The sequence below is a fragment of the Harpia harpyja genome, chromosome 2, assembly GCF_026419915.1.
Source record: "Harpia harpyja isolate bHarHar1 chromosome 2, bHarHar1 primary haplotype, whole genome shotgun sequence".
NCBI classification, from domain to species: domain Eukaryota; kingdom Metazoa; phylum Chordata; class Aves; order Accipitriformes; family Accipitridae; genus Harpia; species Harpia harpyja.
The window spans coordinates 75,828,958-75,854,219 of NC_068941.1; the positions used below are offsets into that span (position 1 = coordinate 75,828,958).

Sequence of the window (25,262 nt, forward strand, 5' to 3'; positions counted from 1 at the left end):
CCGGCTGGGGGGAGCCGCCCGCCTCATCCCCGCGGGGCCCCTTTGTGCTGCTGCTGCTGCTCCAGAGCTGCCCTCAGCCACGCGGCGGGTGCGTCACGGCCCAGGCGCTGCGGCCGCCCAGAGTCACCCCGCGGAGGGAGAGCCGCCGCCTCGCCCCCCCCCCCGCTCCGCCATTGCTGCGCGGGCCGCGGCGGAACGACGCCTCGCCGCCCCCGAGGAACGGCCGGGAGCCGCGGCGGTGAGTGGCGGGGCCGCTGTCTCGCACCTCGCCGTCCCTCGCGGAAGGGCCGGGAGCCGCGGCGGTGAGTGGCGGCCGGCCCGGCGGCCGCGGAGGGGGGGCCGTTGCCCCTGCCCCTGTGAGGGGAGGCCGGGGAGCGCCATGGCGGGGCGCGGCGGGAGAAGGGCGCGGGGTGCCCTGCGGGCACGGCCCCGCGGCGGGGGGCTGGCAGCGAGGGGAGCCGGCGCTGGGCGGGCGGGGAGGTGAGCGGCGGTGGGGCCGGGGCGGGGGCCAGCACCGGAGCCCGCCCGACCCCGCGGGCTGAGGGGCGATGCCGCAGCGGGGCCGCACGGGACGTCCTCGCTCGGAGCAGGCTAACGTGTCGGGGATTTGGGGGCGCTTTGGGGTTTTGCTGGCGTTTTGTGGGTTTTTTTTTGTTTGTGTTTTTTTGTTTTAACTTTGACAATGAAAGCGCTGGCCATCCTTCTTACCTCCCGAAACGCCAAAATGTAAGCGAGTCACAGCGACCAACGCGTATTTTTTTTTTTTTTTTCCTTCTGCCGTAAGATATTTCCCCCGGGGAGTGGGGAAAGGTCTGGTGCATCCCGAGTTTCTGACGTTTTGCATTTCTGTGCCTGTGTGTGTGTGCCAGCAGAAAATCCCTCTATCCTGGAAGAATGGTGAAACTGGGGAATAATTTCAGCGAGAAGAGCACAAAGCAGCCCCTTTTGGAGGATGGATTTGACACCATCCCCCTGATTACACCCCTGGATGTCAATCAGCTCCAGTTCCCACCTCCTGATAAGGTACAGTAGGCTTTAGTTTCCACCCTGGAGAATCACACCCAAATCTCAGGCAAACAACAAAAGAATAGGTTACGTGTAACGAGCGGCTTGGAAATCTTAAGGAATACGGGGTGTTTTAAAGCATGTCGGTTCCCTCTGGGGAAAAAAATTAACAGCTAAGCTCATGAAAATCCAGTAGTAGTGATTTGCATTAAAAAGCAGTGGGAAATGTTAGCAAGAAGCATATATAGATTTCAGTGCTGCTGTATGAAATACGTAAACATGTAAGCTTCTCTATGCTGTAATGTCATAGCCCTTCCTATTCTTTATCTTTCTTTTTTGTATCTGGAAGGCACTGTGTATTCTCTGGGAATGATGTGAATTTTCTCCACCCAGAAAAAGCCCCCCTAATGGGGGGATAAAGCACTGCTTTATTTCTCTGCAAGATGGGCATGGGCAGACTGGCTACAGAGAGAAAGAACTTCCATGTGCCTTCTGTGCTTCAGTAGGAAATTAATGCTAGCCCCAGACAAGCTGAAATAACGAGATGAGAACAGGCAACTGAGTTTTCTCCTGGGCAACTTAAAGGGTTCAAAACCCTCCAAATAGGTGATTCAGATACTCTGTAGCTGGAAGGGAGCAGTCGAACATGCTGCTCACAGGTTGGAAGGGAAATGTACATCCTGGATTCCTCATTACATGGCTTGATTACTAAGGATTTAATTTTAAGGATTTAGGGAGGTGATGTGATAGCCTGTAAATATTTTTATTCTCCTCACAATAAAGAATTCAGTTAACTAAGTGTTACTACAGGTAAGGCATACAGTAGTAGGATACTTTTTCAGATGTTTCAATATTCTGTTTTTTCAGTACTCTGTTTTAGTAGGATACTTACTTGCACATTTCTCACATAGGCATCTGGTAAAAAAGCTTTGCAGTCTTTGCAAAAAAAATTATCTGGGAAGTGGTCAGTAATATCTTCATGTTGATTTTTATTTTTGGCATTGTGTCTTGCCCGAGCTCAATTCTACTTCTAGATAAACTGGTAGATGTATGTTCCTTATAGGTCAAAAAAATTCACATAATCTTATCTTGGGGTAAAGAATTTTAGCTTGTGATATTTGCCTCGGTAGAGCGTTGCTTGTAGGCAATACAAATAAATTTGTGACCTCCATTTTAATTGCTATCAACATCATTCTGTGTTGTGTGTGGTGACCAGTTGGCAGACATAAATGCAATAAGCCGTAACAGCTGTTAGAGAGCCTGAGGGTCCATTTTCTGCCCTCGGTTACGTGGGTGTAAATCTTGTAACTGAGGACAAAATTGCACCCTAAGGCTTTAAAACAAGTTAAGTCTTACTGTGTCTGGTAGCCCTGCCAACTGGTGACTGGATATAACTGATTAGCAAGGACCAATGTCCAAAGGAATTTGTTATGTTACTGCACTGCTAAGCAGAAGTCTGAACTAGGGACCTGTATGGTAATAGGTTTAACCTGAGCAGAGCCTCTGTAATGAACCCAGGAGGTTCTGTGCCAGCCTCATTACTCCTACTAGAATGGGGTGGAACTCCTCCCACCTTCACGGCATTTGCCTTGAACGAAAGCAAATGCACCCCTAGGCTAGAAGCTTAAATAAAGGAATATTTGATTGGCTCTTCTACTGTTTCCATTGTCTATTTGTATATTAGCTTTCCTTTCCTTTTGCAAACATAGAGGGGGGAAAAATTAAAAATGTATTCATTGGTCCTACTGGCTTCTTTTTGTAACTATCTGGTTAGTCATGTCAATGCGTCTTTACTGGTTGCTACAGACTTAAAGGGAGTAGAGCAACTGATGTGAAAAAAAGAAACAGTATTAAGATTGACACACAGATCAAATTCTGAAGTATGAAGACACTCATGTATAATGAATAGGAGTACATACTTCATATATCTATGCTTTTTACTCACAAGGCTCCAGTATGGCAGTGAAGCATAACTTCTTGAACAGTAGTGACTACAGTGCTAAGAATTTGAGGATTTTGACAGGTTCTAAATTAAAGGGGTGAACTGATTTAAATTCATATTTAGGTATGTTAAACAAAAGAAGACATTACATAACCAAGCAGATAGAACTGTACGTTCAGTGTCAGCTGAATGTGATTTGAGTTGCCTGAGATTATGCAACATAAAGGGGGGAGGAAGGGAACTAAAATGTTAAAAAGCATTCCAGGAATCTTCAGGCAGTTTACTTCCATGATGCTGTTGGGCAGTTGTAAAGTTATATAGTTAATAATTATTATTTTATTAATTATAGCTGAAAATAGGTATAGTAGTTTCTAAACCTATGTCCTGCATGTATATGTGTAATGCTATAAAAGTGTCTAATAAGCTTTGTGGTACTGAGTCTAGGTACAGTTACACATTCTAGCTAGATACCATTTCAGGGAAGTGAGGAGAGGGGAAACCCAAAGCTTTAATTCCAGTGTCCGGCTACCTGTAAGTGTCACAATCTTAATTTCAGAATAATGTAGTTGCTATTGATACCATGGGCTGTGCTAAAGATAGAATCTGGTCCTAAAAATCTAAAAGAGTCTAGATACTTATTCTTTGGAACAACAGAGAAAATGGAGCAAATCTTAATAGCACTGCCAACACGATAAACTGCACCCTATCTTAAGAGTGATACTTTGAAAAAGATCCTGAAAAATTGCAGAAGCCAAAAATGAGGCAAATAGGTTAGGTATGTGAAAATTTTGTACAATTAGAATGCCTAGGAGAGAGCTAGAGATATGACTGACGTAATGAATATTTTAGGAATACAGGTAAGGTGCTAAATTGTGTAGCTTGGGGCAGTAGCTCATAGCAAGGAATAAACTGAAGTTAGAGCCCTAGGTGTTTCAAGAAATCTCATTAACACAAGGGTTTGTGTGCATCTTGCTGCTTGCAGCTGATAAATTTAAAAGTTAGATGTTAAAAATTAGAGTGCCAAGAGCTATAGTCTAGCACATAGTGAATAGTAACTAGATGGGTCATTTCACTTCTTTTAAACTCAAAATCCTGCCACCAAAGAACATGGCTACTGGCAGCATCATCATCTGCTAAATTTCTATGGGCACTCTTCAGTCGCCGTCTCATCGGTCACCAGTTTGAAATCCCATTAATGGGATCTCCTGAAGCAAATGGAGGTGGCTATTTTCAAACTATACAAAGCAGGAAGTTACATGATTTGGATTTGAACTAAGTAGATGCTTGCTTAGTATAGCAGCACAATACCACCACAGCTGAAAAAATTGAATGTTTGTGAAACTGCTGCATAACAAGTCTTCCTGTAGGTCTATCAGAACCACTTTGAGAGATAATTTTGTTGATGATGGCTATGACAGGAAAAATAACAACTTACAGCTTCCAAAGAAGAGTTACACAAAGTGGGGGAAAAAAAAATACTGTGCTAGACACGCTTGTAAGCAGGGAAAAGAAGAGTTAATGAATAGATAAGATTCCTGTGGCTGGCTTCAGCTGACAGCTTTTTTATTCTTTTTTTTTTTTTTTAAAAGGTTGTGGTCAAAACGAAAACAGAATATGAACCTGATCGCAAGAAGGGAAAGTTCCGTACTCCTAAAATAGCTGAATTCACAATCAGCATCACTGAAGGGGTTTCAGAAAGATTTAAGGTAAGCAGTGCTATCTGAAGATGTTCATGACTCAGTTGTGTCCACAGAAGTCCCTAAAATCAATTGCTGAATGTAGTCAGAACTAGCTATAACTGAGTGGCTGTTGTGCGTATAGCTGGATATGAGAAAAATAAATTCAATTATATAGTAGTTCAGTATTTAGCAATTAGAAGCAAAAGTAAATCTTGCAGAATTATTGCTTGTAATCCCTCACTGGCAGATGAATTCAGAAGGCACTTCTGTCACCGTGTGGGTTTCGGAACGTGACTGGCCAGCATGTATGTGGGCTGCACACAGGTAGCTCTCATGGCATGCATAAAGCTCCTGTTAGTGTTGAAGGACAAGAACCACAAGAGTATTTGTTTTCTTTTTGGCTGCTTATTTTTCACTGCGGCCAAACCATTCTCTTAAAAGCACTGTCATAGCCCATTATGTATTTTTTTATAGTTAAAATGTATGACTTGGCAGCTCAGGGATGTATACCAGAGCTCTTTGCTATCTGTTTTCCTGGTCCAGTTGTATCTTACAGCTTGGTGATGACCGTTAGTGGCAGATGGCAGTTCAGCAAGAATCTGACTCGGATTTTTTCTTTAGTGTCCACACCCGTATTGCTCCCTTCAGTAGTCCCAGAGGAAAGCTGAGAGCTTAACTGGTGCAAGGATTGAACTACCTTTCCCCCTTCTCACTGGAGGATAGGTTTTCTTGCTCTGTGTAAGTAAAGCAAAACAGGAAAGTTGGCACTTAGCTCATGCTTTCCTAGCTATTCTCTTAACAAAGGAAGACTACAGCTTTTCAGTGCTGTTAATTTGGCATGTTGCCCAAGGATGCCAAAGCATTTTTAAACAGTAGGCAACCACACTGTTCAGGGCGCAAGTACAAATGCATTTGGAAAGCCTAACGTTTAGTAGGAGGGAAAAATACGGAGTTTCAGTAAAGATGTGGATTCTTTTTATATTGCATACTTCTAACCTCTCTTTGTATGATAGGAGTTTTAGGCCACACCCAAAAATTATAGTTCTGTTGTGAGTGCCTCTAAAAGCTGCCCAGGCCCAAGCCTACCTTCAGAATTGTATATACAGCGCTCTGTGGAATTGGAGCATGCTAAACAAAGGGAAGGCTCAAGGAGGCATTAGAGACTTTGGGCTACGTTTGCGAAGGAACTGTGCAGACTTTTGCCAGGACAAATGTTTTAAGTGCAGGTCACCTGGTGGAGGCTTCAGCCATACAGTGAAGCGTGTAGGTTCCCAGTAAGCTGTGTGGGGAACCACCCCAGATAGCTAATAAAAGATGTTATGGGGTATGGCAGGGATTTACTAAGGAGGTGAGAAACCTAGTTCCAGTTTTTCTATTCCCTGATTTGGAGCAAGGACATCCCATCCCTCAGGGAAAATGCTACATTCTGACTAACGTTCTTTCTCTTCCTGGCACTATAGTACTAGGCCTTGAGAGTAATCCCCTTCCTCTCAGGTGAGGGTTGTGTACTATATATTGTTGGGTAAGACGCAGATGGACAGCTCAGAACAAGGAGGACTTATGTCCGGCTGTCTTTTGTGCGTGTCCTGGTCACGCACTAAGGTGATCTGCAAATGCTTACTACGTTGTAGAAGAGAAAGGGCAGAAAGTGTTTAGTCTGAGTACCCTGCTAGGACTTTGGTTCCAAGCAACTGAGCAGAACCTATACCTGAGGAATTTTGCACTTACCCACTAGCTGTAGGGACTAAGGGATTTCATCGCTTGAACTTTAAATGCTAGGTAAGGAAGGGTTTTGAATATCTTAGTCACATCTAAATGTTTGCGCATCCCTTTGTAGATCTGGTTTCTTTCTGTCTTTGTTGGGAGAGCTGAGCAAATGAGACCTCGCTGAACAACAAATAAATAGCTTGTCATGCTGTTGGGTAGTCTTTTCTAATTTGTATAGCTAAACATTTAGAAACCTTAACATTTTTGCGTTGTGTTTTTATATACCTTTGGATGGCATACTTAAATAAAATATCTTTTAGATACTACTTCATGATGATCACTCTGGGATTAATCTCATACTACAGGGTTGCTAGGTTTTGCTGCTAGGTAACTACTGCATCAGAGAGAGGTTTCAGTATGATTTGGTATCTCTTGGGAATTGCAGGGTGATTCACACTGTGGCTGTAAGTCTAGGCTTCTAAAGAAGAGTGTGGGGGTTGATCAGTTAGGAAAATTGTGGTTTAGTTAATTGAAAACAATAGTTTCATGCAGAACATTCAGGTCCTAAAAATGTCCCTTAATCTCTGTATAACAGTTCTGGAATTGAATTATGCTGCTTGCAACATTTTAAAGAGAACTGACTGGTTCTCCAGCAGGGATGATTGTCATATTCACCACTCCCAGTAGTAAATATTACATGAATAATTGATGAAATTTCATAAATATGTAGATGAAAAGTACTGATTGTGTGAGGTTTTCTCCTGGGTCCTTATTAATTGTGAACCATCATGTTAACTGCTGCTGTTGATTCTGAGAGAGCAAAAGGATATTTGTTTGAAAATTAAATATTTGCTATAATTATGAAATGCATTATTTAACTGGTGGGATATTGACTTTGGCTTGTGTTCATGAAAAAAGCTTCAGATGCCATTTTAATGACTTTAATATTGTACATCACCGATGCATAAGCTTGCCACAAGACACAGCCCAAATGTTGTGCTAAAAATAAAAAAAAGTCATATTTACAAATAATTCACATGTGTATTCTAAGATGTACTCCTTAAATAAGGACAAAGCAGATTGCATTTTTGGGATTCAGCAGTGCAGATCATCTAAAGCTGTTCTTGAGAAATTATACATTATAACAAATGAAGCAACTACAGCATGTGCATATGTCATGTAGATCATTCGGTGGTTTAGCAGCTGGGTGAATAAGAAATTATAAAATGTATTTCTGTATTCAGTCCACATTACCACAGTTATTACAACAGAACTGAGAATGTTTACAAAGAAAACTGCAAGTATAATTTTCCTGTATGAAGCCACATTCTGAATTCAAATCAGAATCTGTCAGAAGAATGTGAAGACTTACTGATTCTGAGAACCCTGCTGTCTTAATTTAGTTCTATGGCACTAACCACACCAAGGAAGATGTGATTTTTCACTGAAGATTATTTTTCATTGAGAAATAGAAGTCTTGGTTTTGTTCTTTGAACAGCGTAGGCTAATGTGGGGAGTTGGTCCTTCACATCTGGAAAGCAACTTTGAATGTGGCAGATTTTTCTTCTGTAAATTGAACGCTGTACAGAATAACACAACAAAGCTGGAAATGTCATTTCAAAGGAGTCTTATGAATTGGGACATAGGAGGAAGCTATTGCAGGAGAAAATTGATGGTATCAGTTACCCAAGGCCAAACCTTTGCATCCCCCATTGACAGAGCAGCATTTTTACAAACTCCAGTTGGATTTTGTTGTGGGATGTTTGTTCTGGCACCCATTGAATTGGGCTACAATTGACAGTTGTGTACAAACACACCAATTTAAAAAAAATGTCTGTTGTATCAAAGCATCAGATTTTTTTTTCTGTCTTTGGGGAAACCTGAATAAAGAACATTCAGAAGTATTTTGAAAGCAAACACGTTTCCCAATAAATCTCAAGCCCTTAAATAAACCCAAGCTGTGGTATGCCTTCAACCATTTGGTTCTGTTCAAAGGCAATTCAATTCTTCAGACTTTATCCTTGACATCTCTACATACATCTAACTGCAGAGCCTCAAGCTTATTTCTGTGGTAAGACCATATGGTGCAAGCCATGTACTATCAAGTAGCAAGCAGTTGTTGAAATGTGCGCATGAGGTTACGGAAGAGGAATTGAGACTTCCTTTCAAAATCAGTTCTTGCAGTTTTTACCTGGTTATTTTAAGACTGAAAGAACGTATGCAACATATTTAAATATTCCACTTTTGGTCTGTCTTAAAGGGGCATCCTTTATAACAGATTTCTGCCTCAAGGCTTTTTTACCTGTTCTTAGTAATACCAATGATTATTACTGCTGCAAAAAATAATCAGAGACAAGGAAAATACTTCTTTCTTTGTTTCTGTGTGATTAGTCTGTGTGTTGAGTAGCTCTTTGCTCCCACTTAAAAAGTCTGCTAGGTGCATGAGATGTCAGCTGATTCCTGTACAGGGTATCACTTCCTTAAGTATATTCTGTGTCTGTCACTTAGTGCTGGAAGAGTGACAGGTACTTACTGCCATGAGTAGTTCTGTTTTCTTCAGTAGAACTACTCACAGGATTAAAGTTGTTCACAAGTATAAGCATTTGGCAGGCTTTGAATTTTTCCGTTATTACTTCAAGCAAGAAAAAGAAAGGAGATTCTTCTTTCAATGTAACTGCTATTTTAAAACAATTGATGTAATTAACTGCATGGCAACTGTCATTTTTCCTTTTTTTAAAATGTTTGATAATCCTCTGATACAACATTGACAATCCTCCCGCTAAATTTTTGGCTAAAAGGAGGTTTTTTACAGTCAGAGCTGGAAGATTTAGATAAAGTAGATGCCTAACAGCAGCTCCCCTGCTCTAAGTCAGGTGTCCTCTGCCATTGTATCCATTAGAAATCCTTTTCTTGGAGCAGAACCAGGGACACTGGTGACACAGAAGATGTTTTGGGTCTCTCCAGATGTAACAATCAAATAGCCTTTCCTCTTCTGTGGTAACCTTTTCCAGCCTTTCTCCTGGCCTCAGTAATATCTTTTGGGTTTGTATGGGAAGGTAACAAGGTTCTTAGCTCAGGGCCACAGGGTTTCTTGAACTGCTTCCTCAGATCTCTGTAGTTAAGAAACTAATAGGTGCCATGTGATGGAGGATGATGGGAACACTGTCTTGAACAGCTGTGTTAAGCCATGGTGCTAGACTCTCAAGGCCACTGCCTTGTTAACCTGTTTTTGTCTAACAGTATCTCCCTCAGGTTTCGTTAATGAACTTCTTTGCAGGCTGGTTCTGTTGTCTTGCACTGTTGCTGTTAATAAGCACTGGGTCTGTAGCTTCTTTTCAGTTACTGTCCTTCATGAACCTTATCTGCCTTTCTTGCTGCTACTCCCAGTCATCTCCAGGTAAGCATCCGAGCCAGTTCTCTCTTCGTCTTTGTCATCTCTGTTTGAGAAGGACAGTCTTTTGATTTCTCTCGCTTTTTCTGTACAGTTTACCCCAAAACTATCATCCTCTTTGAGCACAAAGCTTTGATGGGAACGTTCTGGTGAAGAAGTTGAGTTTGATAGATACCAGTCATATAGCTAATGACTGACGTGATGTTAGAAATACTCTTCTGAAATGAGGCACCTGGTTGTGTTTTGAGTCACCAGTCATCTTGTATATGTATGTATATTCCCACAGCAAGTATGGGAAATTGTACCAAGTTGTTCTGTATAATTTGGATTACTCCATGAATGAATACGAGTCAAATGTTGCATGTATAGATGTGAATATTCCCTTTTTTCTTTCATGTTGCCATTTACTTCAAACTGAACATTTCTTAATCTTCAAGTGCATTGTTTCAGATGCATTTTTCATGTAAAATTCTAGGACAGGCCCAGGTAGTAGCAAACAAGAATATAATTTTGGAAAAGCAGGAATGTTAGGGGAAGTGGAGGGCTGATTTCAGTGTTCTCTAACGTGCTGGTAGAGGGCATTGTGCAGCTGGAGATGCAGGATTTTAGTGGAGAGAGGTGAAATGGAGGTCACGGCCATTTGCAGGGAAGTCAGTGTGATGTTTTATGAATTTTAGTCTGTAGGATGTAGCCAGACGCAATCTATTGTAATTACAGTCTGCCTGCCTAAAATTCTCTTGTAGTTTAAATTGGATAGCAATAATCTTAATTTCCTGTCCTAAATGTTGTACAGAGTTGCTGTATTTCATCCCAGAGGGCTTTGCATTTCACTGGTGAGCAAAGCATAAATTGGTTGTAAATCACTTCATATGAAAGGTGCTCTATAAATGTATGTCTTCACTCTTCTTGTTTGGTGCTAGCACCAAGTCTGTGTGTAGCACTTTACAGACGAATCAGAAATTAAAGTTGTGTTCCCAAGAGGCTGCAATTGAAACAGATAATGCATAGATGTAGAGCAGAGATGAGATGTGACCGAGTGGCAGTGATTGAGCAGTGAAAATGACTGCATGTCTTGTTAGTTCCACTTTAGTTCCACTTCTTGTAATAACAGGAATGCTCCTAGGTCGGTTTGTGTGCCGAAAGGTGCATGATGGAGGGAAAAGCGTGAAGGAAGGCAATGCAAAGCAGCACAGTAAGAGTGGGTTAATGAAAGAATTTCAGGCAAGAGGAGGAGGCATGACAAGGAAAGTTGAGGTGAAGGCAGAGGAAAACCAGATGGCATCCAGGCTTTAGTGGGACAGTGGGATACAGGCAAAATGGAAGGAGATAGAGGTAAGAGGAGCAAAAGGGGATGGAAGGAGATAGAGGTAAGAGGAGCAAAAGGGGATGGAAGGAGATAGAGGTAAGAGGAGCAAAAGGGGATGGAAGGAGATAGAGGTAAGAGGAGCAAAAGGGGATGGAAGGAGATAGAGGTAAGAGGAGCAAAAGGGGATGGAAGGAGATAGAGGTAAGAGGAGCAAAAGGGGATGGAAGGAGATAGAGGTAAGAGGAGCAAAAGGGGATGGAAGGAGATAGAGGTAAGAGGAGCAAAAGGGGATGGAAGGAGATAGAGGTAAGAGGAGCAAAAGGGGATGGAAGGAGATAGAGGTAAGAGGAGCAAAAGGGGCAGATTTGTGCATGCCTTGAAACATGGCTTGTAATTTGTTCAGAAAGGGACAGGAGTCAGGAAGGGGTGTGAAGAGAAGCAGGCACAGTTGGTGCAATTGAGGAATTTTGCTGTAATATTTGGGCTTGATTAAAAAGGGAGCACAATAAATGTTAGCAAAGTGAGGAAGGAGGAGACTACAGTAGCCAGGCAGAGAAAATACAGCTTGCAGTTTTTTTGCAGCTGGAGCACAGACTGATTGGGAAGATCTAGCAGATCTTGATGGTAAGGCCTTATCACAAGCGGTTTACATGTTAGTGTAGTTGTCAGATCTAGTGAGTTTCATTTGTTCAGCTAAATGCTTACAGAGTCTGAAGACAGTTTTTTTTTTTGCTGTGGGTACACTTAGTTCATTCATTAGTCATCTCTCATTTCGATTACTGTAATGGCTTCTGGCTAGACATTGTCCTTCTTCTGCTCTTCACTTACAATCTATTAAAAAATCTGCCACATACATAGTATCTTGTCATCTTTTCTGTTCACTTAGTTTTGCTGCCAGATCCCCTTAAAACCAACTTTAAAGGACACTCTCAAGATGAAAACAAGACCACACTTTGAGTTCCTAGTTAAAAGAAATGGTTGGTTGTGCCATGTTGTAGTTATTTCATAAAAAGTATTTTAAAAGCCCATCACTCGTGTGGTGTGACAGTCACCTTGGAGTTCTGCAGGATGTACATGGCAGTGAATGATCATAGTAATTCAAAAGACTTCTGCTGCCACTGTGTGGGGTCCTACACTCAGCCAGCTGGCTACTGCAAAGAGAAGAGGTTCAAGATTTCCTTCCAGAAGAGAGGGAGTGGTGCTTGCGCATGCATTGCATCCTCCCGTACCTTGAACAGGGGAAGAGGGAAAGTTGCTGCTAGTGCCTCGGTAGGAAGAAGAGAGTAACTTCCCTTTAGTTTATAGTGAGTGTGCAAAGTTGCTGTGGGAGGAAGCAATAAAATGACAGCTTTGGTAGTGCTTGTGTTCTAAAGAGCAGCTTGTCGCCTTCCTTCTTTCCATGTTTTTATTTCTGAAAGGCATCTGGGAGGAGAGGGCTCAGAAGGTGAGGCAGAGAGGTAGGGTTGCACAGTGTTACTCATGGGGGAGAGAAGCTGACTGCCTCAGGTTCAGAAGTGAACCTGGGGATCTGAGAATTGTAGACCATCAGTGGTGGGTTATTATGAGAGTGAAGGAAAATGGCTATTAGAAGGAAGAGAATGATTTTCAGCTTATAAGGGAGAAGTGGATTGGATTAAGAGGTGATTGCTATCACCTTGGAATCCAGTGATGGGTTTCTTTCTATCTGTGTCATTTGCATGTGTGACTGTCCTTTACTTAAATAGAAGTTACTCGTATCCTGAAGGATGGTAAGAGAAGGGAGCTTCTCTTCTAATAGGAAGGAGACAAGAGCTTACTTGATTAGGGATTTGCAAATGGAGTGTGATTGCGAACTATTGGAGATAATGAGAGTAAAAATTTACATGTTAATACCAAAATTAATAAAATAAGGAAATACAGTGAGGGAGAAAGATTCAGTGAGAATTATGAACCAGGAGCCCTGAGAGCTCTTCCCAGGGGCTTACTGTGTGGCAACGGAAGAACCATGCTGGATGTGACTTGTACAAGCAGTAAGAACTCACAGCTCCATGTAGGTCGCTAAAACAGGTAAATGCTCCATGTCTCAGCAAATCAGCCCTGAGATTGTGGCTCTGCAACTTGCCAGGCTCCAGCAATCCACGCAACACTGGGCTTTTGACCTCTTTCAAAAAACATAATTATGTTCCAAAACAGTTTCAGAGCCTTGGAGAATGATCCTGCAGTGACCGTGGAAATACAGATCTTTTTCTATTGTCTAATATTTGGTCTGAACTACAAAATAGCTTGTTAGCTTTACAGTATGTTCCTGAGGCCTCATCTGTATGTCAAAATGGTTATAACTGGGAAATAATGTTACAATTCTACTATTCCCTGCTAGTAGGATGGCCAGGGAATATGGTTAAAATGCTTTGAGATTTGAGAGTATTTTTCAAAGCATTTTAAACTGTTTACTCCTATCTGTGGAGGAGACAAATGTGAGCTGAATTGATAGGTATCATAATAATAGTTCTGCTTGGTGGCCGTGTCCCATGTCACAGGCCTGTGCTCCTAGAGAGAGCAGCCTTTGTCGAAGGCTGTGTGGAATATACCTTGTAAGGCATGGGCAGCCTCAGCAATAATCCCATCCGGATTTTATCTTTTCTATCTTCACTTTCTAGTCTCTCTTTTGCCTTTCTGCTCTAAGGGAAAGAGCAGTGACTGGCAGAGCAAAAGGAACAGTGTAACATACACTTTGAGTCAGTGGGAAGTGAATGACCCAAAACCTGCAACTTGGGCCACGCCACGTGTGTGCTGTAGAGGTGCTGGGCTGGATGAGGAGTGCTTCCTCCTTTCTGGTTCCTCATCTTCCCATGCTGCCCAGCAGCAGCTGGAGCTCCGTGGGGAAAGGTGGCCTTGGGCCCATGGCCCCACAGGCAGACAGGGCTGTGGACTTGTGCTGGGGCGCCTTGGCCTGGTGGGGCAGGTGTACCCTGGGCATCTGCATTCGGGTACAGCGTGACACAGGCAGTGTGCGGGACCTGGAGATACCAGCAAGGCATTAGAGAGGTCGGACAAGGAGCCCCAAGTGGGAACTGCAAGCTTAGGGGAGAAAGGTCAGTTTTTCTAGAACCTGGAGTGCAAGGAGAATTTTGGGGGGAGAACAGAGAATAAGGCTCGTTACAGTTTTGGGGAGGGGAAAACACTGGAAGATGGGATGCAGGGTTTGGGCCAAGCCGGAGTGTGAAGGGCATTGTACACGTGTGTGGGTGAGAGCTGAGGAAACACAGGAAGAAAGTGAAGAAACCCAACCAACCACAGAAGAAAAAAGGGAGAGGCCTGATTAAAAACATATGAGAAGGGCTGAGGTAGGGCATAGTTTGGCCAGGAATGGGGGGAGTGGGGGTTACGTTGTTCATTATTAAACTGGGCCAGAGAGGATGACCAGAAAACAAAATGCACTTTATCTCTTGGATTCGTGCAGGACATACTGAGACATGGGACATGTGAGCAGAAAACATGAGGTTGGCAAGACAGAGTGATCTATCCATGTTAACCTTTGTGTATGCAGATGAGTAATAAACTTGGGGAAAGAGTAGCTGGATTTAAAATTTATGTCAGTGTGAGGTTTTCTGAGGGTGATTAAGAATATGTTTGGGTTGGTTGTTTTTTTTTGGTTTTTTGGGGTTTTTTTTTGTGATCCAGTGATTGTTCTGAGAAACTGAAGATGTTGCTGTTAACCAGGAAGGTCCTTTGCTCCATGTCTTATTTTGATTGGCATTGTTACATTAATATCTGTATTTCTTCTGCTAAATTACTTTCTGATCTGCAGTTCTCTGTGCCTCTCCTCCAGCCCTCCTTTTTTTTTTGCTTATTTTCTGTCTAACAAAAATCCTCATAAAATCCTTGGCTTCAGCAGCACATGATACTCCCCAGCCTGGTTTCAGCCAGGAAATCAGCTCTCACTGTTGTCTGCCCATGGTGAAGTTCACTTCCCCAGCATGAGAAGTCCCTAAAAGTTCATCTCGGTCCTTCAGTATGCTAGTCCCACTGCCACACGCAGTTTGCAGTGTTGCAAATCCTATTAGTTCTGGGGTTTATCATAAAGGGAGTGTGTGGTGGGGTTTTTTACCAAGAGGCAAAGCTACAATTTTTTTTATTGCTTTCTCAAATACCAGATTATTCTTGTTTGCATAATTGACCCTGATGTGCCAAAGTTCTCTTTTTAGGAGGTGTATAGCTAGCTTACTCATTTTTCTTTAAAAATTAGATCATATTATACTTTAATTAATTAATCACATAATCTTGTTTGTTTCTGCTTTATTACTGTTTCTTATTCCGTAGCACATGCTGGCTTCTTTCTAACTTGACAAAAATAAAAAAAAGCTCAACCACTCTTACTTTGTAATCTCCTTGAGCTACTCATTTGTCTATCAGTAGAAGCTTTAGAATAATAAAAACACACATCAGGGACACTGTCCCACGTAATGAATGCTATTTGCTCACACCTTCCACAAAAACGGGTCTGAATTAGGGAGCTTTGCAGCGTAACCGCAAAGCCAAAACCTTGTGCTTTCTCTTGTCAGTGGGTGAGGTAATTCTAGAGGTAGTTCTGTCTCTCATCTCACCTAAAAGGCTGCCAGCTGCTTGGAATTTTCTCCTGGGAAAGGTTAGCTTGATACTAACACTGATTTCAGATTCAACTTATGGTGTGTCTTGGATTTTCCTCCAGCCCAAATTCAGGACCAGGGAGGTAAAAAGTCAGTGCCATGTAATGCAGTCTGTAAAGGCTTCCCTGTGAGCACTGTGGAAAGAGTTGCAACAGAACTTCTCGAGGCTAGCCCTATGTTGACCATGGTGTATTCCCTTATGGATCTGGCAGTGAACTACTTCTGTACGGTCTCTGTGTGATGACGATGGACTGTTTCAACCTATAAATTAAGGAGCATTGAGCAACCAAGTATGCAGACTACTGGTGTAACTATCCATACATGCATAGCAGGTGTAACAAATTCTCATCCTAACAAGAGAGGGCAGACATCACTTTCTCCTTGCCCTGCTAGTCACCTTTGTATTATCTGGATGACACCTGTGCTAACTTACTGTCACCTGACTCCATTCTTGGACAGGCGCACAGAAAACAAACATGCATACCAGCTGACATAAACTAGACTTACACTTACATCATCCAAATACTGAAAAAGCAGCAGACCCACACTACCTCGGATGTGTCCTTCTGGCCTTGTGTGCGCTGAACAGAAATGCAACCAAAAAAGCCTTGCAGTACAGAGGCAGTGGGCCACTGACCAGATACCCAGTTTCTTCTTTGAGAAGGGGGAGGTAGAAGCACTTAATGTGCTGCTTCCCTGTTCTCCCTCAATAATTAAGAATCTGTTTTTATCCTTTGCTTGATTTTACTGTTAACTGCATTGATAGCTGGCTTCTGCTGCCTACAGTAACAAACAGCAATATAATAAGCAGTGCATTACTAACATAAGCATGTTCTGTTTTTCTTCACAGGTAACCGTGCTGGTCCTTTTTGCCCTTGCATTCTTAACGTGTGTTGTATTTCTGGTAGTCTACAAGGTTTACAAGTATGATCATACCTGTCCAGAAGGATTTGTTTTCAAGGTAAATTGTGTACACATTCTAGAAAAATGGGAGAGTATGTAATATTCTCTGTGGTATTTTCTGCATAACCTTGGTTACGTCACGCTGTATTGCATAGAAGTTTGTATTCATACGTTAGTGTGCTTCCTGCTGTGTTTCTTTCTGCCTAATTTATAATTGAGGTTGTACTATTGCACAGTTTCCATAATGTTATTTTGCTAATGCTTTAAACACTGAAAATATAGCAAAAGACCCAACACCAGCGTCCTTCAAACCTACTTTATCTGCAGTTGTCTGGACAAAGCCCTCATTTATTGGATCGTATGGTTTAGTGTTGCATGTTCCTCCAAGTTCATGTGTCTTAAGAAAGAAGAGAATGATAAAACCTGGAGGGAAAAAAAAATTACTCTGGAATATGCATCAAAAACAGTAGAATGATGTTCTCATTAAGAGTAGCAGTTACCTTAGGGTTATTTTTGTAGAAAGAACTTCTTGTTCTAGAACAGTGACCTCTGAGCCCTACTGCCACAGGCTAAAAGTGATGCCAAAAAAGGGAAAACACATTTACTGGAAAAAATCCTGGTGCTAACTGAAAGGGAGTCTGGGGCTCACTTCATTTGTGTGAGATGGTAGTGCTGGCTCCTCAGCTATGACCTGGGCTGAAAGTCAGAAAGGTAACATTGATTTCTCAGTTGTAAATTTAGCAGGGTTGAATTTGGCTGTAATTAGATAAGAAAAGTAACAGTGAGGATGGCATTCTTCCCTCTAATTTTTTTAAGAATATTTAGTTATGTAATGAATCAAATGGGTACCTAGTGTGATCTTCAAAAGGATTAAAGAAGGAGTGGCTGCCTCAGCACTCCTTGACGATCCTGTTCAGGACTTTTGATTCTGTCACTTCAGGTGCATAAATATCTTACAAGAATCTAGTCTGTCATAATCAGTGATGCCCTGCTGGATTAACTTAGCTCAAAGATTCAGTATTAGGTTACTGCTTTCCCTTGGTTCAAGGGCAAAAGATCCTGTGGTTAGAATATTCGGCTGTAACTTAGGAGATCCAGCTTTTGGCTCTGCTGTTGGTTTTTTGTGTTGTCTCAGACAAGCACTGAAATCCTGCTGTGCTCATGTCTCATGGGACGATAGCCTTTTTTTTTCTCTAAGCTTTCGCTTGGCTTTGAGCAATTTGGGATATGAACTGTACATCCCTACCGAGCCTATCGTGATGTGATCCTGACTTGACAGGAATGGCCAGTTACGTGCTCCTGTCATAAGTCTATTAACAGTCTGCTGCTTCTGCTTCCTTTCATACCATGTTGTCCCCTGCTTTGAGTTGCAGCCTTATGGCTTCTTTTGTTCTTTCTTCCTAGTGTCACAAACACTGAAGGGGAGAACAGTTTCTTAGCTATATTTCAGTTACACTGCGAACAGAATCTGCTTGGGTTTCTCTCCTTAGGGCCCTGTGTTTGAAACAGAAGTCACACAGAACGTCGCATAGCTCATGCTTTGTTTTTAAGGTGCAGCACATACACAGGGCTGTGCTACTATTACTCTCCCCCAGTGTTGGGTTTTGTGGAAGCTGTTTCCTAGCTGCTTGATGGCATAATGCCAGGAGACATAGCATCTTTGGTCATGTAACTCTTGAGAGTTTTACAGGATAAACATGTTGGCAAATGACACAAGGCCTGAAACTAGCAGTGTTGACGTGAATTTGTATTTATTGCCTTTGCATCTTTTTTTGGGAGAGTTCATAACACATAATGGCATAGCTTGGCACAGATGTCCTAAGAGAGATGAAGAAGTCTGTCACCTTGCGACCAATGTCTCTGTGAACTGGCTTCGTGCTTCAGGTGAACTCAACAGCATTCTCTGGCCTGGATGTCCTCTGGCTTTGGATGCTGATGTGATTTTTCTGGATAAGGGCAAAGGTGTCCCCTGCCTCAGGAAGCCTGGTACCATGGGAATCTCTGCATAAAGGCTGAGCTACCACAGCTGTGAGTCAGACTCACTCTTTTCTGCTTTGATGCTCTCATACATGGAGCAGTTCCAAAGGTTTCAGTGTTTTCAGCCTTTCTGCTGTCCTACACATCCAGGGCTTGAAGGTGTGCTTAAAAAGGTGCTTATTTTCCTTTGTATAGCAATCTTAAACTGCACGAGCCTCAATTTTGTGCTTGCTCAAGCTTTCTGACACAGCCCTGATACTGCTGTTGTGTAGGTCACTCTGAAGCACTCTTTACTGGCTATTGGTGAGACTCACCGGAGTTTTTCTCAAAGACCTGAGTGCACTTGGATCCTGGAGGAATTTCTCCAGGGCTTCAGTATGCTCCATACTGCATCTGTTACCCTTTAGCTTTCGTTGCCAAGGCACCTGCATTCTGTCAGACTCATGGACAGTACAACAAAGTAATTTCAATGCATTAAAGACAACACCATCATCTATTGAGTTTGGAATTGCTGACCCAGCAAAGTTAATGTGACAGAAGATACTATTTATAAGTGAATACCACTGGGGTCTTTATGTCAAGGGAACAAAGGAGTCATCTTAATACAGCCAGATACAGACTGGCAACCAGGATTTTCTCTGGCATCAAAGGCCTTAACCCATAATCAATTTCTGAAATAGAAGGGTTGTGAAAGAAACAAGAGACTGGCAACTCACTGTGGAGCATCCCAGTGTCTCCTCATGGCCTTCCTTATTACTTCTCTCACCTGGGAACCACGGAAACAAATAAAAAGGACGGAGAGGAATGTTCTGCATAAGCTGAAGGTCTCAGGCAAGTGGCAGGATGAGAATCAGCACCAGTTCCCATCGCTCAGTCACTCCTGAGTGCTGCATGGCTTGCCTTGATTAAGAGCTAAGGAAAGGGGGGCTGTCCTTGGGCAGTACACAAGGAACAATGAGCAATGGGGGAAGTTTTTCCTGTCTTTTCTAGAAGCATGAAATCCCGGGAGCAAAAATGCAGTCAAGATGGAAACTCTGCTGCATGTTTCTTTTAGGCTCTTGTCAGATGTTGTGTGTGCTTGTAACTACAAAAAATAACATTACTGAGTCATTTTGCCTGTTACAAAGCAAATTGCTTCTAAAAGCAACACAAGATTCTGTGGCGGTTTTTTTAGACTGGCAGTAATCTCGGCTTGTCTTCAGTGCTAATAATTATATTTGCTTCAATTTCCTTGGCAGATTTCATTAGATCAATGGATTGTGTTCCTTCCCCCATTTTAAATATTTAGAATTGTGACTACATCCCATGACTAGGTGAAATAATCACTAGAAAGATGTCTGTGTCTATGTACTTAGTCATTTTATCACATCAGAAGTAGTGTCAGTTATCCCAGATAAAGCATGGATGGTACTTCTAGAAGATGGCATGGTTGTTGTAGGTGAACATCCATATCAAATAGCTGTATTCCAGATTCCTGGACTATTATTTTTTTAAAAATCTATGTCCCAGGCTTGCAGCTGGCATATATGATGATTATGACCATGGGGAAACCTCTGTTGACTTAAAACAGTTCTTAGCCAGGGTTAAATCCCATCTGATTTCTAGCGCTACTTCAAACAAAACTGTGAGGGAAGATTTGCCCTGGTTGCTATGTTAACAAAAGGTAACAAATAAACTGAACCTGGGTGGATGTGGTAACTTTGAGCACTATTGCAAGTCTGACACACATCGAGGCTTCTGTCACACAAGCAGGTTAGAGCCGATGAGGTGTTAGCTCCGTGGGAGGACTGTTAGTCTTGTGACAGCGACTGTACTTTTCAGCAGTCAGATTTGCCACAGGATTGTATTCTCTGGGGGCAGGCAGGTTCATAAGACTACCTGTAGGCCTGTTGTTTTGGCAAGTCTTGCTTTTTACTTTCATCCCTTTTGATGCTTTTTTTCAGTCTAACATTTTTAGGATGCAAAATTTGTATTCAGCCAAGACTGTCTGCTGGATCTTTCCCCCAGTCATTTTGAGCTTTATGATTTAAACCATTTGAAACTGTTGTTACTGGTGCTTATTTATGCCACTTTTGGTTGTTTGGTTTTTTTTGTGGTTTTTTTTTTTTTTTTGGTCTGACAAGGACAAGAGTCAACCCAAAAGTAAATGTGGACACATTTGAGATAGATAGCATCTGGTCCTAAAAACCATGACATTTTTGCATGTGTTTTTGTGCTCAGAAATTTCCAATATTAAGTTTCATTTGCCAAGTTCTATGAGAACAGTAGCAGTTCAAAGTTGCTGTGCTGTAGTATTATAAATGTTGGTCTTGCGGTGCTGGAAGCAGGAAGACCGAACAGCCTATTTCTTTTTAAAATAGTCAGTCAGAGTAGAAATGATTATTTTTCCTCAAGCTGCAGCTACTTACAGCTTGTATTTTAGAGGGTCAATTTAGTTGCCCAGATGACTACCCCAGCAGTCTGAGGTATCAGGCAAGACTGTCTGGACTGGCAGAGATGGCAGAGGACCTGTGGAGAGACCCATGACCTTCTGGAGCAAAACCTGGGGGGGGGGTCACAGGATACGTCTAAGTCAGTTTTTTCCTTCAGTGCAACTAGCTGCTTCGTTGGCTTTTACTGCATCATCACTGGAACGGTTGCTAGAGGATAACTGCCGACTAATGCACTGCACGTGCACATTCACTTTGGTTTTTAAGATGACAGCAAAGTTTGGATCCTCCTTAGTATTTAACTTTCTAAATCAGGTATTTCACTTTCAAAAGCTCTGAGCATCTAGCATTTTCTATGTTGTGCTCTTACACTTCTAGGAGATTAAATAATGTAGTCCCACAGCTAAAGATAGCTTTTTAAAAGCCTGCTGTTGGCTACATCTTTCTGACAACCAAGCGTGAAGTATTTTCTGTGTGTGTGTGTACACACTTGCACATAAGCTTGGCCACCCACAATGTGTTCCCTGTATGACTTGTTTACTGGGCTGTAAAACTGTTCATACGTTGGCACCAATATATCTGTATTAATTTCTGTCCCTCAGACTGAAACCACAGTATTGAAGTGCCTGAAGCTAATCTAACAGTGGGATGCAGACATCTGTAATTGTAGACCAAACACTGGAACTAGGTGGGGAGGAAAAAACAGCAAAATATGGCTGGAACTAGAGATTGAGTCCTTTTAAAAATAATTTCAGGCAAGCATGTTTCTGTATGTTAATTACTCTGGCATATAAACCCAGATTCGGCTTCCTGGCAAATGCAGGAGTAGTTTAAGGATTGCAGGGAAGAACATTTTGAACACAGTAGGACAACACTGTAGTTAATTGCTGTATGTTGCATCTTGACTCACAGAAATTGAATGATGTTGGCTTAGACTAGAAGGAAAAGGAAAAAACCCCTAACCTACTTTTGGTGTGTATGGGGCTGTATCTGTAATCTAAGTGATGGATTTTCTTTTCAGAATAATCAATGCATTCCAGCTGGGTTGGAAAACTACTACTCCGAGCAAGACTCCAGTGCTCGAGGGAAATTTTACACAGTCATAAACCACTACAATCTGGCCAAACAAACCATCACGCGCTCAGTGTCCCCATGGATGACAGTACTGTCAGAAGAGAAACTATCTGAACAGGAGACTGAAGCCGCTGAGAAATCAGCTTAGTATGATAAGCTAATTATTAACACTATGTCATTTGAAGGTAACTAAGGGACTTTAAGGAACTTTTCATTAAATATAATTATGGATAATTTAGAGGTTACTCATGTTTATGGTGCAATTGCTTCTGTTTGCTGATACTGCTTTGCAAAAAAACCAAAAAAACTTGCTGCAGAACATTCATGGGCATAAAACAAGGTGCATATCAGCATTGCTTTAGAGCTTGGACACCATTTTCAATGTTAAAAAAAAAAAATCCAATGTTAGATATGTTCTTGCAGTTTATTGGATACTGACAGATTTCTTCACTGGATTTTTGGGGCTTGGACCTTAGATAAATCATGTGTTCTGTTGTCTGAACTGATACTTTATTTATTATTTTAATTCTTTGTCATTTTGCAAACTGAAACACCCCAGCCATAACTAGAGTGATCTCTTGTTTAGCTGAAAGCTATATTAAATATTTAGTTTTGGCTCAAGCAAGAATGATAGTCAGTGTTGATGTCAAGGGCATAATGTAATGACTTGTATGGAGAAAGAAACTGTCAGGTAGCATTTTTCTTACATTTTCTTTACTGCTGTTTATTTGTAAGTGATAATGAAGTTCTCTGCAACAAGGCATGCTCAATGTTTTATTATTGCTGTCAACAGGATTTAACTGCATTTCCACTGTGGCTTTAGCATCTTGGTAAGGATGTGCACTGAAACACAAACTAGATAGACATTATGGAAAAACACAGCCAGTTTTAGTGATTGATGTTGAGGAAAGTGTAAAAAATATACAGTTCAGGATGTTCTAATGAGAAATTACATCTTTTGATCATACTTGAGGCAGAAAGCCTATTCATAGTAGATGTAGTCCATTATGTAATCTGATGGATACAACCGAGGGAGTAATATGTCTAAATTTTTTCTCTTTTATTACATTAACATTTTCCTTTTTTATTAATTAGAGCTTTCAGTTTATGTATGGTTTGCAGTTTGATACTTTTTAAAACACAGAGCATCACAAGTGAAACAATAGCATATTAGATAACACAGCTGGCTGTTTTAAAGCTACATGTGAACCAGAGTGAAGAGTAGAACTGTTTATGTATGGCTTGGGAGGGGAAAACACGTAGGAGAACATAGTATTGTGGATGCACGTTAAAGTTCCATTGTAATTACAAACTTATCTATTCTTTGTGTGAAACCATGTTTTCATTTTTATTATAAATCTTAAATATATATTACAAAAAAGACATTAATTTAACAGACAAAGTAAGTGTGTGAAACATCTGGGCAAGCAAGTCACCTTTTTGTTCATGTAACTTGAATGGGACAAGGTGTAGTGGACATGTCAAAAGTTCCTTTTTTTTTTTGGTAGAGACTATACAAAAATGAAGGGCAAACATGGGTATGGGCTGTTTCTGAAGATCGGTAGTAGAACAAACACATTCAGCTCTACTTTTATTTTTCTCCAGTAGAACTGCTTTATCAACAACCTTTTTTACTAATACAGTAAAAATAACCACTATTACTTAATTCTCTAGGTTTGATATGAAATGTGCATTACACAGTGTATCTGTAAAAGGCTTTTTATTAAGTCATTATGGTATGTGGAATGCATAAAAAGCAATAAATTATGTGCCAAATTTTTCTTTGCATTTAAAAATTTGAAGCTTAAGATACTCAAAACATACCATGTTTGCATTTTCTAATAGGCATATGCTTCAGTGAGTGTAATTAATTCACATGTAACTTTTGACATTTTCACTCTCTGCAAAGTAAAGAATGAGGATGATGCTGCTTGTTGCATATAATGTATAGAAATGTACATTTCAGAAGAGAGATAGCAAAACACACATTTCGTATCAACATATTTACAGAGGACATTCAGATTTTACAAGATGGAAAGATCTGTTCCCCAAGACTGTCCTACATAGAAGTGATTCATGATACATCTCCTCCCCTTAAATTTAGGACAATAAAAACTTTAATGCACACACAAGTAAATACTGATGAGAAAACTTATTTCTCTCTCTCTCTCATAACACTAAACATTAAAAAATACTAAGCTTTACAATCTAGGAGAAACAGATTGCTTATGCTTCTTGAAGTCAAAACCATTTTTTCCTCCAATTTAACAGGAGGGAGTTTATTGATTCTTATCTACAGTTGGTTTTGAGACTTTTTTTTTTAGTTAACAAATTGCTCCCAATTTTAGTACTTTGAAGAGTTTAGCTTAAATATTGTCTATCCTTTGGCTTTGTTCCAACATCCCAGAACATCTGTTTCACTGCACAATCTGTTTGTGTTGTATTCTCTCTTTTCACCTAGAAGTAAAGCTCTCTAGCTGACTTATTATTATTACTATTAAATCAACCTGATCTCTGACTCGAGTAGTTCCGAAGGATTAGAAGTAGAGGTCATACATGTGCAAAGTGATCACTATGTACTGAAGTGGTATGATTAAATAAAAGCCTGGGAGAGTGTAGATGCTTTTGCACAGGAACAGTTTTCTCTTGATCTGGTCTGCACACTGGGAGCTGGACTTAAACATGACAGATGTGTGGGTGACTATGATAAAACCATTATCGTTTTTTTTCTTCTGCTAGCTCTGCTCCAGCTTGTAGCTTTCTTAGCAGCTCTTTCAAAGGTTTCTATGTTATTTGCAGGATTAAGTGTGGGTTTATGTTCGATAAAGGGATTTAAAATGAATCCTATCTGCTCCCTCTGCACTAATGGATATATACACATACTTATTTACTGGAAAACATTTCCATCATAGCAGTATGAAAAAAATGCATAAAAGACACAGGTATGCCATATATACCCTGCTCCATTGAAAAAAATGTCAAAAAGTTTTACAAACAAAGCATGTAGACAATATTATATTTTTAATTATCATACCAGTCCAGGAAAAGCAAGGAAAATGAACACATCACAAGGAAGAATAGGATCCATACTCTAAATCCAGCATTGTTTTTGATGGCCTGTGAGGAAAAGGTTATCGCCATTATCATCACCAGTAAACATACAGTAGAATTTCAACAGTGGCAACCCAGGATGACTGTTCGTGGCTTCACTCCTCCCTCCCACA

General features: G+C 41.2%; 2 protein-coding genes across 6 annotated transcripts in view; one reads left to right on the forward strand and one right to left on the reverse strand.

Annotated features, from left to right (window-relative positions):
• The first annotated feature begins 11 nt into the window (after window positions 1-11).
• On the forward strand, window positions 12-24,656 carry NSG1 (neuronal vesicle trafficking associated 1). Of its 5 annotated transcripts, none has more exons than XM_052780490.1 (5): window positions 19-302; window positions 873-1,023; window positions 4,537-4,653; window positions 16,506-16,616; window positions 21,986-24,656. In XM_052780490.1, the coding sequence occupies exons 2-5, from the start codon at window positions 895-897 to the stop codon at window positions 22,184-22,186; spliced, it is 558 nt and encodes a 185-aa protein (XP_052636450.1). In that variant the 5' UTR covers window positions 19-302; window positions 873-894; the 3' UTR covers window positions 22,187-24,656. The 5 variants fall into 5 exon arrangements, with proteins under 5 accessions (XP_052636453.1, XP_052636450.1, XP_052636451.1 ...); XM_052780491.1 differs by having other exon boundaries at window positions 19-238; window positions 870-1,023; XM_052780489.1 differs by having other exon boundaries at window positions 19-238.
• STX18 (syntaxin 18) overlaps window positions 22,799-25,262 on the reverse strand; it is a 72,604-nt gene continuing 70,140 nt past the window's right edge. The window contains exon 11 of the mRNA XM_052780485.1: window positions 22,799-25,155. Coding sequence (XP_052636445.1) covers window positions 25,060-25,155 — 96 coding nt within the window. The 3' untranslated portion in view covers window positions 22,799-25,059. The remainder of the gene's footprint in view (window positions 25,156-25,262) is intronic.